The following is a 17,233-nucleotide window of genomic DNA, read 5'->3' on the forward strand; positions in this document are numbered from 1 at the left end:
TACATGCCTGGCTCTGTGCTGAGAAAGTCACCTGGATCATTTCATTTAATCTCACACTAAAATGATGACAGAGGTATGCCTATTAACCCATTTAGAGAGGAGGAAATCGAGTTCAGAGAAGTTAAGTAATATTTCTCTAGCCAACAGCGAGGAACTGGAGAAGCCAGGATCTGAACCTACGTCCATGTGACTAACTACTGTTAAAGGAGCATGTTGGTCAAAGAAAAAGGGGGGACCAGGTTCAAGGGAAGGTTCTCCTTCCGTACATCAGGGCAGGAGAAACTGGGATCCTACTCAGTTAATGAGGAGGAGTTGGCCTTGGAGGAGGCTACCGGGGGAGAGAGAGGGCACATTCCAGGTGGCCTTCAACTCTCCACTAACCCAGGAGAAATTTATTCTCAGTACAAGGCAGGGGAGGAGTTGGGCCTGCGCAGAATGAAGAAGGTCAGTTCCTTCGCTGTGGGGACAGGCCTGGGCATCCTCAAGCTGAAGGACAGGCCTGCAGAATAGAACAAAAGGCCCCTCGAGCTGGCTGCCGTGATCTTACACCTCAGTGCTGTGAACGGGAACAGCTTCGGAAAAGAGCTTTGTCTGTCTGTTGACTCTGATTTAGCCTCTGGCTGTCAGCTTGCCTTGTCACTGCGAAGCATCCCGCAGAAGCGTCTGGGGATAGGAACCTGTTATCTTTCCTCCATCCCTGGGTTGGGTGAAGCCCCACTGGGAAGTCACTTTGTCTTCCCCAGGGAAGGGGTGCACAGTGCACACCCCCAGTCCATCAGCTCACCCTGCCATCACCACTGGCAGCCCTTCACCCCAGCACTGCAGCTGGCCCGGGCGGGGCTGAGGGCCCGGAGGCTGGAATTTCTCAGGCCACCCGGCAAGCCTTCTGCAGGGCGCTCACGGCTCCTGGCTGTGCTGGACAGTGAGTTATTGCAGCCTGTTATCTTCAGCAGCAGGTGGAGGCATCCTGGGCTCCTTCCTGCAGAGCGAAGCCAGGTAATATTTACTGGCTCAAATGAATAGGTAGCCAGTCCTGTCACAGAACAGAGGATGTGTCTCTCACCCAAGGGTGTGTTTTTTCCCTCCTTTCTTTCTTCATTATGTTTGTAATTTTGTTTTATTATTTCCCATTGGAAAGCTGTGAAATGAAAATGATGCAATCTACTGCTGTGAAATAATGTCGTGCTCCAGTCCTTTTCCAATAAGCCCCGAGGTCTGCACTGTGACGGCTTCATTAAATTAGCCGGCTCCATGGCAAATGGAAAAGCGCTCGGAGCTTTGGATTTTGTTAATCTGGGTTGGGCTGCCGGAGACCTCAGACCACCGGGGAGCTCAGGAAGTTGGCTCTGCATGCTGGGGAGAAGAGGTTCCCACTCACCCTTTGCAAAGTCCCAGAGGCCACCACATGTGCACAGCTGCTCACCCTCTCCTGTAACCCTCCAACCTTCACCGTGCTCCTCTGAATGCCAGATGCTGCCCTTGGTGTTGTCACATATGAAAGGAACAAAGGTCTCTCCAGGCACACGGTGGAGAACGGCTCCATGTGTGGAGCGGGGGAAGGGAGAGGGTTTGGTTATACTGCAGGTAATCCACCACGGTGGGTGGGCCGCAGGTAAAAGGTGAGCCTCTCCTTGAAGGCCAGCCAGGACTCAGGTTGCCAGATGCCAGTGAATATGCCCGAGATGCTTGCGGATGAGACGTGAGTGCTCCCCATCCACCCTCCTCATCACCCTCCCTCAGTTTAGGAGAACAGATTCCCTCTTGCTCGGTTCTACGGCACTATTAAAGATTTCCATTACTGATAGCTCTTTCCAGTTAGCACTTTCAGTATTAAACTCTGTCATTACAAAGTAAAATATGCATGATCTCTAAATCTATGTGTATTATAACGAGATTTCATTGTTATAAATTTGTCTTCTCGGTCCTCCATTTCTGCCTTTGCTATCTTTTGAAAACTCTCATGTCTGATAGCTGTAGCCAGGGGGTAATTAGGAAGTGGAACTAAAGAATCACAGGCTTATTCTCTCACTTATTCATGGAAATGGATGGAGCGTCTCTACTAAGATGTGGTCCCACAGCCAGTAGGAAAGGCTGTGGTGACAGCCAATTACAGCACTAAGAAATTTCGGTCTGAGCTGACATGGAGGACCCTTCCCCCACACACATATAAATATGGGATAAAATACAATGAAACAACCAGAAATCGCAGCTGCATTCGAAAGAATGGAAGGAAGGATTCCAGATTCCAAAAACAAGTGGGAATTCAAAGCCAGAGTGGAGAGTGAGAGCTGGAGGGGAACTGCAGCCAGATGCATGTACTCAGGGCTGGGCTTTTAACACCGAGCAGAGGCCGACACTGAAGCCCACAGCCTCAACGTGGCAGGGGCCAGAAGTGAGACGGGGCATAGAGCTGGGTGCCGAGCTGGGCGAGACTATCCCCACCCAGCTGGGGGAGTGGTGAAAGCAAGAAGAAAATTTGAGTGGAAAAAAGATCATGTGTGAAAGACCAGAACCCAAACCTGTGCCAAGCACAGAGGCGGGGTCTAAATTTGCATTATATTCCCACAGTGTGGGAACCACAAATGGAGAAATCGATATGTAAATTGGCTTGAAACCAATGGAACCCAACAGAGGCAAACTTGAACCTTCCCTGAGGCATGCCTCCAGAACCAGGGGGCCCAGAGGAAATAACCACTGCTGAAGATGAGCTCGCACAGAGAAATTACACGGCACGTAAGAAAACAAAGTAAGAGAGTGAGTCTTAAGACTCCACATGGCACCTGGCTCAGCCACCTACACTGGCCCCAGAATTACCTAAAAACTCCCATTTCTGCCAATCCATTCACCATCTGCAACTCTCATCTAGACACTAGAGAGTGCCTGAGGCCCCCACCTCTCTTCTTTCCAGTGTTATAACACACACACACACACACACACACACACAGGTATAAATTCCCTTTCATTTAATCTGCACACTTCACCATTAAGATACAAAGGAGCGCATATCATTCACACCCGTTCTCACCAGCCAGGTGTGCTCCTGGGTGAGGGGGTCTCTACATACCTGGACACCTCCTCACCTGGCAGTGTGGTGAGGATGTTCCAGGGTGGTGACTCTTCAAGTTCATTTTGGGGTCTAAATCTTGTGAGCCCTAAAAATATCAAGAGTATAGGTTCTTTTTGTTTCCAGAAGTTGATGTCATTTGACAAACTGTCACTTTCACCCACAACTGCTGGTAACCCACCGAGCTATTTATTCTAGGAAATTCAGAAATTGGACATTCAAACTCAATGATCAGAATTGACTGAGAACTCTAATCCACCAAAAAACACCAAACTGACCACCAGGTCACACTCACTTTGCTGTGCACGTGCAGGCCACAGGCGTCCCACACTGGGGCAGGTCGCTGTCCTATCAGGGTATCATCAGTTTAGTCTCGGGTGGGTTGAGGTTTGGAATCACTGCTGTCCTTGCTTTTAAATCACAAATCACTCTTGCTTCAGCTTCAGACATCAGCTTAGTGGACAGAAGGCATGTGGATATCTACACAGTTGTAGTGACTTCTGTTTGCATCACCAGAGTTTTTAGCCTGCATTTTCCACTAAGGAGGCCTCAGGATGCATGCCCCTGCACCTGAAACTAATATAATATGTCAGTTACACTCCAATAACTACAAGATGCACACCCAGCAGCTCACATGTCAACCATCCATGTCTCCACCAGCAGGTTACCCTCCATATTCTTCATTTTTACCCCAAGGTCCTTCACTAGTAAGAGGGAGGTTGGTGGGATCGCTGAGTGTTAGCTCTCCTGCAACATGGAAAACAGCCGAGATAAATAAATGTTTGCCCCCTGGGCCAGAGGCACCCATTTCCCTGGGTGTTTGAGACAGACCTACAGCCACCTACACTTCGTGACTTTTGAGGGTAAAATGTAAGTCAAGTCACTTCCTCTTCGGCAAGGAACGGTTGTGGAAATCATGCATTTAGAAAAACACACTGAGCACTTGAGGTGCCTGGCCCAGTGCTGGAAATGAGGCAAAGCAAGAGGCAGCTTTCCTGCCGCCAGGGGACTCAGGGACAGGCACATACACCGGCAGACAGGAAACAGATGAGGACAATGCCAGCTCCTGTGGTTGTGTTAATGCAGTGCCTGTGTCCTCTACTTAGGGAAAAGAGCACTGATGAACCTCTCTCCTCCTGTTCTCTGTAAGGCTGGCTTCAACCCTATGGACACAGGGCTTGAGGAGCCATCAGAACATCTTCTTCTACAGATGTCTTTGTCCCATGGCCTCCTCTCCTTTTCACAGTGGGGACTGAAATAGTCCCACAAAAGAGCCAAATCCTAACTAACAATGGCAAGAGGAGGATTGCATAAACAAATACAACCACCAGAGGAGAGCTGGGCCTGTGCACTCAGCCCTCCACTTTCCACGTCTGCAGTCGGCCACAGTCATTGCATTCTATAATGATGAGCTTGAACGACTGCCAATCACCGAAGGCGTCCTGGATGAAGAGGAGGCCGACGCCTGTCTAGGGTAAAATACTGTGACAGATGGATTCTAAAAGGGCCCCCAAGGATCCCTACCTCCCAGCATTAGCTCTCCTGTGTAATCCTCTCCTTGAGTGTGGGCTGGGCCTACTGACTTGCTTCTATGGAACAGAATGCGGGAAAAGTGATGGGAAGTAACTTGTGAGGTCAGGTTATAAAGGCTGTGACCTCTGCCTTGCGGGCACTCGTGCCTTCCTGGCTTGCTTGCATTGGTGAAATAGGCGGCTGCCTTGAAGAGGCCTATGTGGCAAGGAACGGAGGGAAGCTTCCGGCGGATGGCCTGCCAGGAGCTGAATCCTGCCAACAATCACGGAGTGAGCTTGGAAAGATCCTTCCCGATTGAACCTTGAGATGACTGCAGTCCCAGCCAACTCCTTGATCATAGTGAAGTCACCCTGAAGCAGGGGACCCAGTGAAGCTGTGCCTTGATTCTTGCCCCATAGAAACCATGAGATAAGTGAGTGTTGCTTTAAGCTGCTAAGCTTTGGGGAACTTTGTTACTTAGCAATAGATAAATAAGACCGTAACTAATCGGTATGTGATGAACTTACCTGGGCAGAGATATGCAGGCATGTTTGGGGAACTTTTAAACAATACAGATTGGTTCCTCTCTTAAATGCTAGTTAATAAGAATGGACAACCACGAGACCCAGAGCACACAAGGAATTGATCAGAGTAAGAAATTCTTTACATTAGTGGCCGAAGACTAACACGGCCCACAGAGCCCTCTAGGACACTGATTCTAACCAGGGACGGGCACTGGAATCAGCTGAGGAGCCTGGACCCCACCCTGGACCTACTGAAGCAGGATCTCCCCAGGTGGACGGAACCCAGAGCCCTGAATAGATACAGTTTTCCCAGATGAGGAAGACTGTATCCCTGGGTGAGAACCACTGATGAGCTCCTGCTCCCCAACCTGACATAACAGAAAATGAAGGGCCAGAGAAGTTACAGGTCTCTTAAAGATCACAGAGCCTATCGGTGGCAGCCCAGGCCTCTCACTTCTCTTTTCTCTGCTTTGTCCACCCTGACACAAGACCCCAGAGCCCCCAGGAGCCCACTTGATGGAGAACTTGGCCTAGCCGTAAGCTAACGTAAGTAAGAGATACACAAAAACTTCTAAGGTTCATTTATTTGTTTCAAAAACAACCTCCAGTCTTCACCTTTCAATTTAGCCCTGGCCTCGTGACAAAAAGGCTTTCTCTCTGGCCTCTTGGGTAAGAAAGAGAAAAACATTAACACTTCCCATTAGATCTCTGTCTCCAGACATCAATTAGGGGCAGACCGGGCCAGGACTGGAACTTTGTGGCATTGAGAACACGTGGGATCTGCCTTGAAGCCCCACGTAGCTTGCAAGCTTTTTCTCCCTGAGAAAGCTGCCCCTGACCTGGGGGGCTCTGCCTCCACCTCCCAGTTCAGGGCATCTGCAATAGTCACGGGCGCTCGCAGCCTGATCTCCAGTCTGCTTCTCATCTGGGGGCATGCCACACCACGGCCCCCACTGGTTCTGGCATGGATCTTCAGTGGCTCACCATGTCCCAGTGCTGGCTCATGAGTGAGGACTCGCAGGGGTTGACGACGACCTCCTTGTCATTCTCAGTGCCATCACCAAACATGTCTGTGTCTAGGCAGAGGTGAGAGGCCATGTGCTCGATGCGGGAGCCAGTCTTGGTCCATTGCTGAGGAGACGGGGAGGAGAGAGGGTGAGCCAGGGCTCTCGGCTAAGGCCAGGTCCTATCAATAATATGAGCAGTTCCAGCAGAATCAGAAATGTTTAAGCACATGGCTAGGGTCACCTCGAGACCTGACTTCACGGTCTCATGGAGAAATAAAACTGCAGCTAATTGCTTTGCCAGGTATTATTGCTGTTTTTTTAATCAGATAAAAAAAAAAAAAAGTAAAGGCAAAATCAATATGTTTGCTAGGAAAACTCATTAGAAGGGAATAACCTTCCAAGCAATAGTCCAGAAAATATGGAGCGAGTTAGTCGCAGGAGCAACCAAAGAAAGGATCCACACTGGGTGTCTGCATGGTCCCGAGGACTTGGGAGTGAGCTGGTGGGGGTGGGGGAGGGGGGCTCCAGGCAGCATATAAACCTCTGCTCCTCCAAAGTGCTTCAGCACATGGGGGGGCCAAGCAAGGCGGCGGGGGGGGCGGGGAGGTTCTCACGCTGTTGCTTCCCGGACGGACCTCACCTTGCACGACAAGCAGGGAGGGAATGGACAAGAAATGGGAAATCACCATTGACCGGGTACCATGGGTATCTCTTAATTTCTCTAAACAGCTACCCTGTGTAGTGGGCATAAGCAACTACATTTCATACAGGAAGGAGCTGAAGCTCAGAGAGACCCAGTAACCTGCCATGGGTCACAGAGCCAGTGAGACATAAAATAGGCATTTGCATCTCAGCTTTCCTAGTGCCAGTACCCACCTGGCAGGGGACTGAATGGAGCCAGCACTTTGCTGCTAGAGAAATTGGGCACCTGGTGTACCCAGAGTGCTACGAACTTGGTGGACATCCTGCCAGAGCCGAAGGCCCCCCAGGCAAAGGTTTAAGCCCTGCTCATCCTTGTGGCCCTAAAGGCTTTGTCCCAGTCTTCTGTTGCTCTGGGATCCCAGGTGGGCATCTGAGCAAGAGAGGATAGTTCAAGATACACATGTATCCTGGAGTCCAACGAGATCAATAAGCTTTCATGTGTCAGGCTGACCATGGCCCTGGCAGCATCTGTCCCTCTCCTAACCACAAGGACTTCTTGCTTACCAAGACCTCCTCTTCTATAGTTTCTCTTTTCCTGCTCACGAGACTTACACCTACCCAGGCAGTCACATTATTGAAGGCAGCCATGCCCCAGGGCAGACCGCTGTGCACTTACCTGCTTGTCATCTCCGTTCTTGCAAAGGACAAGAACCACTGGGGCACCAGGGAAAAAGGTGATGACCGACAGGCACAGCTCCTCCTGGAGTATCTGCTGGGTGTATGTGAAGGCCCAGATCTGGAGGAGAAGAGGAAAGAAGGGTCACGTGAGGATCCTTGGAAGCCGCCACTGGTGGGATACTATTGTGCCCACATGTGACAATATAACATGGTTTGGTAAAAAGCACTGGGAGGCTTAACAGGAATCAATCATCAATAAAGTCACCTTGGAAAATGCTACTGAAGGGTGAGAGACTCTTAGTCACACCCCCACTGCAGTCTCCATCTCCACACCCCAAGAAGGGGACTGGCCAGGGGCAGGCAGGCCACCTCTGGGAGGAGCTGAGCAACACCCCAGCTGAGCTGAGCTGTGTGGTCTCCAATTTCTGTTGGTAAGTGTCTGTTCCCCACACTTGACATTTCTAGCAGCTAGTTGGCAGGTCACCCCCAGCTGTCTTTAGAATGTCCCTTCTTCTCTGAAAAGGAGTCTAAATCGGTGTTCTGACAATATGAGAGTTATAACAAGAGGCAGAGGGAGAGACAAAGGGAATGAAGTGTCCCGAGACAGGCAGTGGAAGAGAAGCGAGGACGGGAGAAGGAATATCATGAGAAATAAAATTATTCCAAGAGGGCGCATGCACTCCAGCACCCCAGCAGAGCAGATCACTTGGCCCCTGAGCTCCGGCAGGGAGCGAAGCTGAGAAATCAAATGGGCAAGGAGAATCTTATGACAAAAGGAAAAGGGGTTCGTTACGAGGAATGCTCCTCACTATTTCCTCCAAAATGCCAGAGATCAGAATGCAACTAACTGCTGAGGAAGCCTACATCCTTCCCAGTTCTTACATCAGGGGCAAAGTGCTGGCATACTAAAGTCAAAATAGGAACCTCCAAGGTTTTGCCCAGGCTAAAAAATGGGGAGATCTGTCCTCTGCCTTCTCACGGGGCGAAGAGGATGATTCCTGAATTGGCTGCCCGGAGAGGAGCTGCAGAGAGGACCCGGGTAGGGGCTGGATCCCTTCTCCACTTCACCCCTACTGCCCAAGCTCACCCTCAGCCTCTAGACAGGCCCCTCACTGGCTACTTCTCCTTGGTGGAAAATGAAGAAAGGTCCCTTAGCTGGCCAGCCCCGTACTAGGGCCCCGTGCTCCGTGAGCTAATACAGTGTTTACCCGCCTCTTGCTCTGCACCTGCCCCAGCTCCTGGCAGCCACCTTCCAGCCCTGGTACTTTCCTGGCCTCCGCCATCTGCTGACACCCTCAGTGTCTCTCTGTGACTTGGCTTAGTTCCTCCTCCTGTCCTACCAGCTTGGGTCTGTCTGCTCTACCCACAGGACCACCTGGATGCCGTCTGTCCTCTGTCTCTCACACCCGGATGGGGCCACCAGCCCAGTGGGAGCCTCTGTCCTCTAGGACTGGGTCCTGCCTGTGGGTTCTTTTCAAGTTGCTGGTGTTAGGAGAAGACCTGGACCAGAAAGTACTCCCTGAGCAGTGAATGGAAACAGAGGTGAAACAAGACTGGCTGTGACTTGAGAATTCTTGGATCCTGGGGATGGGAACATGGGGGTTCCTTATCATCTTCCATCTATTTCTATGTCTATATATATATTTGACATTTTTTTATAGTAAAAAGTTCTGAAATGTACTGCTTGGGACAGATCAAGAAGTTCTGCTCTGGCCTGCGCAGGTCACCATTCTATGCATACCTGGTCTTCCTCCGGGATAAGCTGACGGGGAAGACAGCTGCAGGCACAGATGTGACACAAAACCAGGATGTGCTGCTAACAATAGCTAACATTTATGGAGCACTATCGTATGCCAGGACTGTCTGGGAACTTCACTCGGCTTAATTTAATCATCACGAGTACCCTATTAAATAGCTATTATTAGTCCCATTTTACAGATGGTAAAAGTAAGGCCCAGAGAGTTTCTCCTGAGTCATGTACTAGTAAGTGGTCCCTGCACACCCTGTCTCCGTCAGCTCTGCTATTGCTGCTGCTGCCAGAGTCACAGTCGGCTCTGGAGCGCTTTTATTCAAGTTTAATCACGGAAGCTGTCTGTCTGAGATCCTCTTCCAGGTTGTAAATATTAAAACTATAAGTCAGCTCCACTTTGACAGGGGAGAACTGGCAAGAGATTCTTCCTCCTGGCCAGTTCCCAATGGCAACTCCTTTGAGGAGGGAAGCAAAGGTCATGCCCCATGTGGGGACTAGGGAGGGTGCAGACCAGAGAACAGGCCCCTTCCCTAACATTGCTGAGAACCAGGCAATGTAGGAATGGAGGCCCACGCTGGGGGACTCTGCACCAGACCAGGGGACACACACAGCACTGGCTTCCAGCCTGCACTGCCCCATTTTCTTCCCACCCCTGGCTCTGTCCCCCATTGTGAACTCCCAGCCTGCATGTCCATGCTTGGTCACTGCCCCCCATTGGCCCCCCTTGGATCTAGGTGTGTGCTTGGGACACAGTCCACTTCAAGAGGACAGACCCAGGGGTGAGATCCTAGGTCCTGAAGTCAGACTTGGGCCACTTGGGTGAGGGATTCGGGGTTCTAGATGTCTAGAGTTGATCTAGAAGGTGGGAGCAGGTCCTGGGTATTGGCCCAGATAATTCCTTGCTCTGTTAGGAAAGAAGAAAAGGGCCCAGGGTCCAGCTTCAAGGGCAGGGCTGCCAGGGAGCCACTAATCAGGCCCACCTACAACTGGCCTCAACTTTAGACTTCTGCCATTGTCTGGAAAGGAAGCTAAACACACAGTCACCGCTGTGGAAAGATGGGGGGCACCCCTGTCCCATGACCTCACCACACAGCTTGCAGTGCCCAATGCCTCAGCAATTGAACAATGACCCTGCAATTATCTTATGGCCACCACTGTACAGCGGCTTTGTCCTTATGTGAAAAGCATTACCTGGGTCAACAACAAAAAACTTTAAAAATATACCATAATTTCCAAAAGCCCATTTTGGCATTTCTTTTTTACTATCCTAGTGGCCTCAAAAATTGAAGTGCTGGGGATGGCATGGGGGAGGGTGGAGTGGTTCTTCTGACATCTGAGACACGCCATCCACAAATGCTTTTAGGGAAGGAATGCACAGAGTATACCCATGGGGTGGGGCTGGGGCCTGAGGAAACTACCTCAAGGCCCCCAAAGGTCTGGCACAGACAGGGATCGAAGCCCTTTCACTAAGTGGACTTTCCATTAGCTGGGGCTTTACTGGCATTGAAATACTTCAGCCTCTGAATTTCTCAGAGGAACACGGCTCAATGACCACATCTGCAGGAGAGGAGATGGTGGGGAGAAGACAGGAGTGGGGGCAGGGAGCAAGGAGGGGTTTCCAATTCCCACCCTGCAGCCTGTGAGACTTCCCAGAATGGCCAGTGATGAATGGGTTTATTAAACAGCTAGCAGAGAACGTAGATGTTTGCTGAATGAAGGAATGAAGGAAGGAATGAATGAATGAATGAATGAATGAATGAATAGGTGGATGAAGATACAGAATTTGTGAATCAGTGAAACAGAGGAGGTTGCCAAAGCTGGAAGCATGGATAAAATCTCCAAGAAGCCACTCACAGGGAAAGGAACAGTGGCCTGAGATCCGTGATGAGTACTCACCTTAAGGGTAGGAGAGTTGGGGAGAGGAGCCAGCAACGAAAACAGACAGGGAGGGTGGAAATGCAGGAGAACCGGGATCATGCAGAGCAGCCAGGGCCGGGAGGGATGTTCAAGAGATGGGTGCACTTTAGCGCATCCAGCAGGCAAATGTTACAGAGGCTGAAGCAGCCATGTATTTGTCAGTGACCTTGAGAAGAGCAGTTCTGCCATCAGAGGGGAGAGCACTGGCCCAGAACACGGGGGTGCGATGTGGATGAATCAACTGAAGCACCAGGAAACCTTTCTGAGAAGGAGCGACAAGGTTCCTGCAGACCTGGGGGACCCAGGCGGTAGCAGAGGTGGAGCCACAGGCCTGGCAAGGCAGGATGGGAACGAACAAGGGCCCTGCTCAGAGATGGGTGTGGCAGAGGATGGTAAGGCCTTCAGCAAGTCTGTCACTCCCTGGAAGTCAGGGTTAGCGACTCCCAGAGCAGACATTTCATGCTGGAGCAGCATCACCCAGCAGCATGCTTTTCTGTCTGGGTTTCATATCTGGGAGGAGCTGTCCTGCCTGTCCTGCCTTACCAAGCCCACATGTACCGCCAGCAGGTTGGACACCGACGACATACTCATTCAACTGCTAATTTAATGGCAATTTCCTACAGGCATGACGCTGCCTGGCAAGGCATCTTTCAGAGAAATTCCATGGAACCCAGCAGAGTAAGGGGGAGTAACACTTCTACTCTGCTGCTGAGTTCAGAGTATAACTGGACAGCTGGTGTCACATAAAATCAGGTGACAGAGGCCGAGTACACACACACGGTCTCAAATCCCCAGCCAGTTACCTACCTGGGACTTTGCATCTTCGCCTTTCGTCTTGGCACAGGGGCTCAACCTGAGGTTGTAGGTCTCCTGGTTCTTCTGCCTTTGAGACTCTAGGCACTTCTGCCTCTGCCGGATATTGCCCTTCTGGATGGAGGAATCATTGGGGACTCTAGAGGAAAGTCACGGGAGAGATGAGAAGCAGAGGCTCTTGGGATTTTAACACTCGCAGCTGAAGAGGTGGGGGCATGCTCAGTGTTCTGAGAATGGCAAGGGCATTTCGCCCTGGGCTGTGCTGGGGAGGAGGATACCCCTAGGAACAAGGCAGAGGAAAGACCCAAGAGCCAAAGGTTAGCTGGGGCTGGAACAGAGCCAGCCTGCACACCTACATCCTCAGGTCAGCCGTTGAGAAACACTGCTCCTCGCTAACCACAACCCCTCATGCTACTGACTATTATAACTCCTCTTCTGGTTCCAAGGATAAGGTGGAGCTCTATGTAATTGAAAACTCTCATCCAGGAGGCCAAAGTCTGCCCCTTATCCAGACCAAGTCAGCTGAGGGCCTCTCCTTGCAGCCACCAAAGGCTCACACAGTAGGGCAGATACCTGAGTTCCGGATAGACGTTTTCCAGGTACCACTTGAAGCTACGGCACTGCAGCCTCCTCCTCAGGTCCAGCCTGCTCTCAATGCTAGGGGCAGACAGAGAATAAAGCGCAGCTGTGTCAGAGGCAGGTCCCGGGCTGGCGAGCACAAAGTGCAACCTGTGCCCACGCTCGCCACCTACATCTCTCTGGAGGGCACCGAGAGAAATGAGCAAGGGATGCATAACCCATGGACACAGACAGTAGAGTGGTGAGGGCCGGAGGGGTGGAGGTCAAGGGGGAGAGGGGGAATGGGACATCTGTAATACTTTCAACAATAAAGATAAATTTTTTAAAAAAATAAACAAGAGAGATCTCTAGAGCTCCAGACAGAGCTATGGAAACACTCAGCAATATCTCACAACGGTGCTGTAATGACACCAAGGACTTGTACTTCAACTTGAAAATGGATTTGGGGAGTATTTTGACTCTTCATTAAAAACAAGGCTACAAGAACATTCAGTATGTTGTAATAATTCACCTTCGAGACACTGGGTCTACTTACTCACAAATCCCTCCCAGGTTTCTGCAGTTGAAATACCACCTCCGACCACCCCAACCCTCAAGGAATCTCTTCTTTGGCTGGTTCCAGGGCCTGGTCATGTATTTGTTCGTCAAATATTTATTGAGCCCTACTATGTGCCAGGCATTGTGCCACTGTGGGATATACTGATGAGCTTTCGAGCAATAGAAAAAGGTAATGAAACGAGTGATCACAACCTGATGTGGACATGGGGTGGGTATGCAGGGATTGTGGGAGCACCTGAGGGGTGTGCCCCTGCTTTTCAGGTCAGTGGTGGTCAACTGAAGGAAAAATGGTCGTTATCTAGATAAACCAGAAAGTCGGTGAGACAGGGGACTAGCAGAGGGAGAGTAATGCACGTGGAAAAGTGAGAGTTCTGTGGGCAGGGGCAACTCTGTAGGAGGTGAGCATATGTGTCTGTGCTGTGGGGGGTGGAGAAGGGGAAATGAGTGGGATGAGAGATGAAGATACAGACCACATGGCTCTTGCGAGACCAGGCTCTGTGGAAGAGGCGGGACTTCATTTTAAGGGCAATGGTGTAACTGATGGGTCCTGAACACAGTATGACGTGATGTTTGTACTTTAAGAGCATCTTACGGATGGTGAATGGGTCTGATGGGGCAAAGCTGGAGACAGGCAGAGCAGTCAGGAGGCAGTTGTAGGAACCCGGGTGCTGATCATGATTTCAGGGAGAAAAGCAGGGGTGAGAATGGAGAGGTGACAGGCTCAAGTCCCTCTACTTCTCTCCATCTGCACCACCAGCACCCACCTGAGTTCCACTTACACCATGTCCCTCGTGGGCGTCCACAAAGACCAGCCCTGCTCTGTCCCAGACACATCTCCTGCCACCTAAGACCCCACCAAGTACTCTCTGGGTACCAGGACTTCTTATATAGCACTAACCCCAATTCTTCACCAGGCTTTAAGCAACATGGGGACAGGAATGGCATTTTTTTTTAATGCTGAATGTTCAGTGTTTAGCAGGGACCTGGGTGCTCGGTGTGTGAATGAGGCAGTGTTGCCAGGATGTGGTGGTCGTTTGAATGGGACAGGAGGAGTGAAGGATGACACCCAGATTTCTGACTTGGGCAACAGGATGCCGGGAGAGCGTTCACTGAGATGGGGAATATGGGATAAGGGGCCAGTTTAGGCGCAAAGAGGATGAGTTCAGTTGGAACTTGAGTTGGAGGAACCTGGGAGACATGCAGGCAGAGATGCCCAGTTGAAACTTAAATATAAGGGACTGGAGCTCAGAGGAGAGGTCCAGGTTGGAGACAGGCATGTGAGTAGCAGCAGCATAGAAGTGGTGGCTGATGCCAGAGACAATGTGCAGTAAGAAGGCGGCTTATGACACACCCGCAGGAAAGACCAACTTATAACACTGACAAGAGGAAACTGAGGCTGCAAATGAGACTGAGAAGGTAGAGCCTGAACAGCAGGACAAAAGCCGGGACGGTAGTTATAGAAATCCAGAGATCAGAGGTGTGCCGAGAGGGGGTTGGGGTGGGAGACGATTCCCACTAATGGGGTAACCTAGAGAATGGTATGGGGTCCAAGGGATCATGGGTGAGCCAGGTGGGAGCAATCAAGGGGGTGAGTGGGGCGAGGGGCAAGGCCTCAGATCACAGAGCGGAGCAGGAGGCAGTAAACTCAGGCAGCTGTTTTGTTTTTGGCTCTGAAGGAGCGGAGGGCAGGGTGGAGGTACTGAGCAAAGCTGGACTGAAGGAGAGTTTGTATAGTGCTTTCTTTCTCCCTCTTCTTTTTTTTTATTCTGAAGATGTAAGACGCTGAATAAGTTCAAATGCTGTTGGGAACCATGCAGTAGAGCAGAGACAAGTGATCAGGGAGGGAGGGCAAAGTCCCCTGGAACAGCGGTTCCCACACTGTCTGCACATTAAAATCACCAGGGGGAGGGGGTTGTCCTTAAAAAAATTCTATAGCCCAGGCCACACCCCAGACTAAATCAACTCTCTGGGAGTGGAGTAGAGGCATCCATAGGTTTTGAAGCTCCCCAGGTGATTGTAATGCGCGGGCTATTTTGGGAACCACTGCCCCAGAACCTTGCTCCTGGAGTTGAGGGCCTCCCACCAGCCACATGGTTATCACCTGGGAGCTTATTAGAAATGCAGCCTCATTGAACTAGCAGGCACTTTTCAACAAGATCCCCGGGAGATCTGCATGCACATTAAAGTTTGATAAGCTCTGAGCCGGGAGGCAGGAGGAGATGAATCCAAGCCGTGGGAACTCGATAAATGTTGATTTATAAATGAATGCAGCAATGAAAGGTGCATCTGCAGTACAGGTGGAGGGCTGGCCTGTCACTGTAGGAGGCACACTTTGTCCTTGGAGATGAAAGAGATGGAGAAGGGTGGTGCAGATACAGTGAAGTGTATGGGTTGGTGTGTCTTGGGAAGTTTATTTCATCTCTAAACAGAAGGTGTCACCTGCTGTGAGTGACAGGAAGGGTGTGGACTTAGAGTTTGGGGAGAGTGGGGAAGATTTAAATGGAGCTGGAGGGAGAAAGCTGGCTAGGAAGGGTGGCAGGACCAGTAGGCATACACAGGCCTCCTGAGACTGATGGCACCAGAGTGTTAGCACCAGCTGATGTCTCCCGGGACCATTCGGCAGCCTGAGCACAGGGGAGGAGAAGGTATAGAATCGGGTTCACCCGGGGTTGAGAAAACCTTGCCTGGGGGTGTTGATAAGATGCACAGCCGGGCAAAAGATCTGAGGACATCTTTTAAGCCCTTTCTGTAAGCAAGAGAGTGGAACCCACGTTGCAGAGGGAAGAGAAGAAAGGAGGGCTCGTGGACATGGCCAGAGAACTGGGAGTTTGGTGAGGGTGACGACTAAGATGAAGGCCTTGGGAGGCTCTGGGAGAGAAAAGTGGAGGGACAGTGTGGGTTAGTGACTTCAGAGATGCGGATCTTCCTGTTGGGGTCTGATTTAATCCTCTGGAGCAGTGATGGGATCAGCCTATGACAAGTAGGCTGCAAAAACCCATCTGCTCCCCAGCCTTAGTCTGACCTATGAGTGACATTAGTACAGCAAAAAGCCACTGGCTGCTCCCCACCCCGTAAGACAGATAACATAAATGAAGCTGCCACTCCTCCCTACTCCAATCAGCTTTGGGTTGGGGAATGCAACATCGTGCAGTTTTAGAATCAGACAGGGACCTAGGGCAAGTACCTTAGCCTGGAGAAACCTCAGTCATCTCATCTGTAAAATGGGTAATTAATTCACATCTGAGAGTTTGAAAAGTGCTGATGTGATGTCTTCTATAAAGGTACCTGGCACTCAGTTCCTTTCCTGTCCTCTTCCAGCCCATGACGCTGCTGCAGGGGACACGTGGGCAATGCCCTGCCTCCCAGGAAGGACATGGATTTAGGCTTGGGTGACCGAGAACTAGGAGGAAGGCACACCGCCTGCAGGCACTAATGCAGTTTAGTCTCTTTCCAAAAAGAGCTGGGAATATCAGTCCACTGTCCAAGGACAGTCCCACCTATGGAGCTGGGGCCAGGTTGCCAGGCCATCATTTCCCAGTAGCTGCCCAAAGCCCTGTGCACCCAGAACTGGGCAGGAACAAGAGGACTATGAAGGGACAGCAGCCACAGCCTGCGCCTGGCTGGGCTTAGCGGCCCAGATCAGCTAAGCAACAGGCCTGTCAGGACCCGTTCGCCTCGGCCTATGAGCTGGGCGCTTTCTGACACTCTGCACAAGTCAACCGGAAGGGACACTTACTTTCCGAAGGGCCTCTCCAGGGCGAATGGCCGGGCAGCATAAAAGTACTGCTTGTATTCATCCATCCACACCTCAGCTGTCCGCCTGGTGTTCCTGGGGGCACAGGGGGTGTCAGGGGGTGCTGAGAGGACCCGTGACGCGCCCAGTTAAAATACACACATGTGAACAAGTTGGCAGCATCAGCCAGCTGGGGGCCACTATGGTCCAGGAACACTGCTCTTCCCCGGGTGCTGAACCCAGCCACGCCCCACCCAGTCTCCAACAGGATCTTTACACCAAGACACAGGGTTTTAGTAGTGATGACAAACTTCCCCAAAAGGTATGTGCCAAAAAAATTACTCAGAAACTGAACTTCCATGACTCTCAATAAAGAAACCAGAGGAAGAGCCAAGAGAGCCTGGCGCATCTGTATGGTGCCAGTAGCCAAGAGGAAAGAGTAGGGCCTGCGCTGGC

The 17,233-nt window shown here is 51.0% G+C and overlaps 2 protein-coding genes across 2 annotated transcripts in view; both read right to left on the reverse strand.

Annotated features, from left to right (window-relative positions):
- Positions 1-3,449, reverse strand: part of CAPN13 (calpain 13) — a 106,441-nt gene extending 102,992 nt beyond the window's left edge. The window contains exon 1 of the mRNA XM_087823829.1: positions 3,360-3,449. The gene's annotated coding sequence lies outside the window, so the exon portion shown is untranslated. The remainder of the gene's footprint in view (positions 1-3,359) is intronic.
- A 2,217-nt stretch (positions 3,450-5,666) lies between these two features.
- The window catches only part of GALNT14 (polypeptide N-acetylgalactosaminyltransferase 14), a 157,279-nt gene continuing 145,712 nt past the window's right edge, over positions 5,667-17,233 (reverse strand). The window contains exons 11-15 of the mRNA XM_016219015.2: positions 16,781-16,873; positions 12,481-12,564; positions 11,902-12,046; positions 7,426-7,545; positions 5,667-6,231 (exon numbers count right to left, since the gene is read on the reverse strand). Of these exons, the coding sequence (XP_016074501.1) occupies positions 6,073-6,231; positions 7,426-7,545; positions 11,902-12,046; positions 12,481-12,564; positions 16,781-16,873 (601 nt within the window). The 3' untranslated portion in view covers positions 5,667-6,072. The remainder of the gene's footprint in view (positions 6,232-7,425; positions 7,546-11,901; positions 12,047-12,480; positions 12,565-16,780; positions 16,874-17,233) is intronic.

This window comes from Miniopterus natalensis, chromosome 13, assembly GCF_054644295.1.
Source record: "Miniopterus natalensis isolate mMinNat1 chromosome 13, mMinNat1.hap1, whole genome shotgun sequence".
NCBI lineage: Eukaryota > Metazoa > Chordata > Mammalia > Chiroptera > Miniopteridae > Miniopterus > Miniopterus natalensis.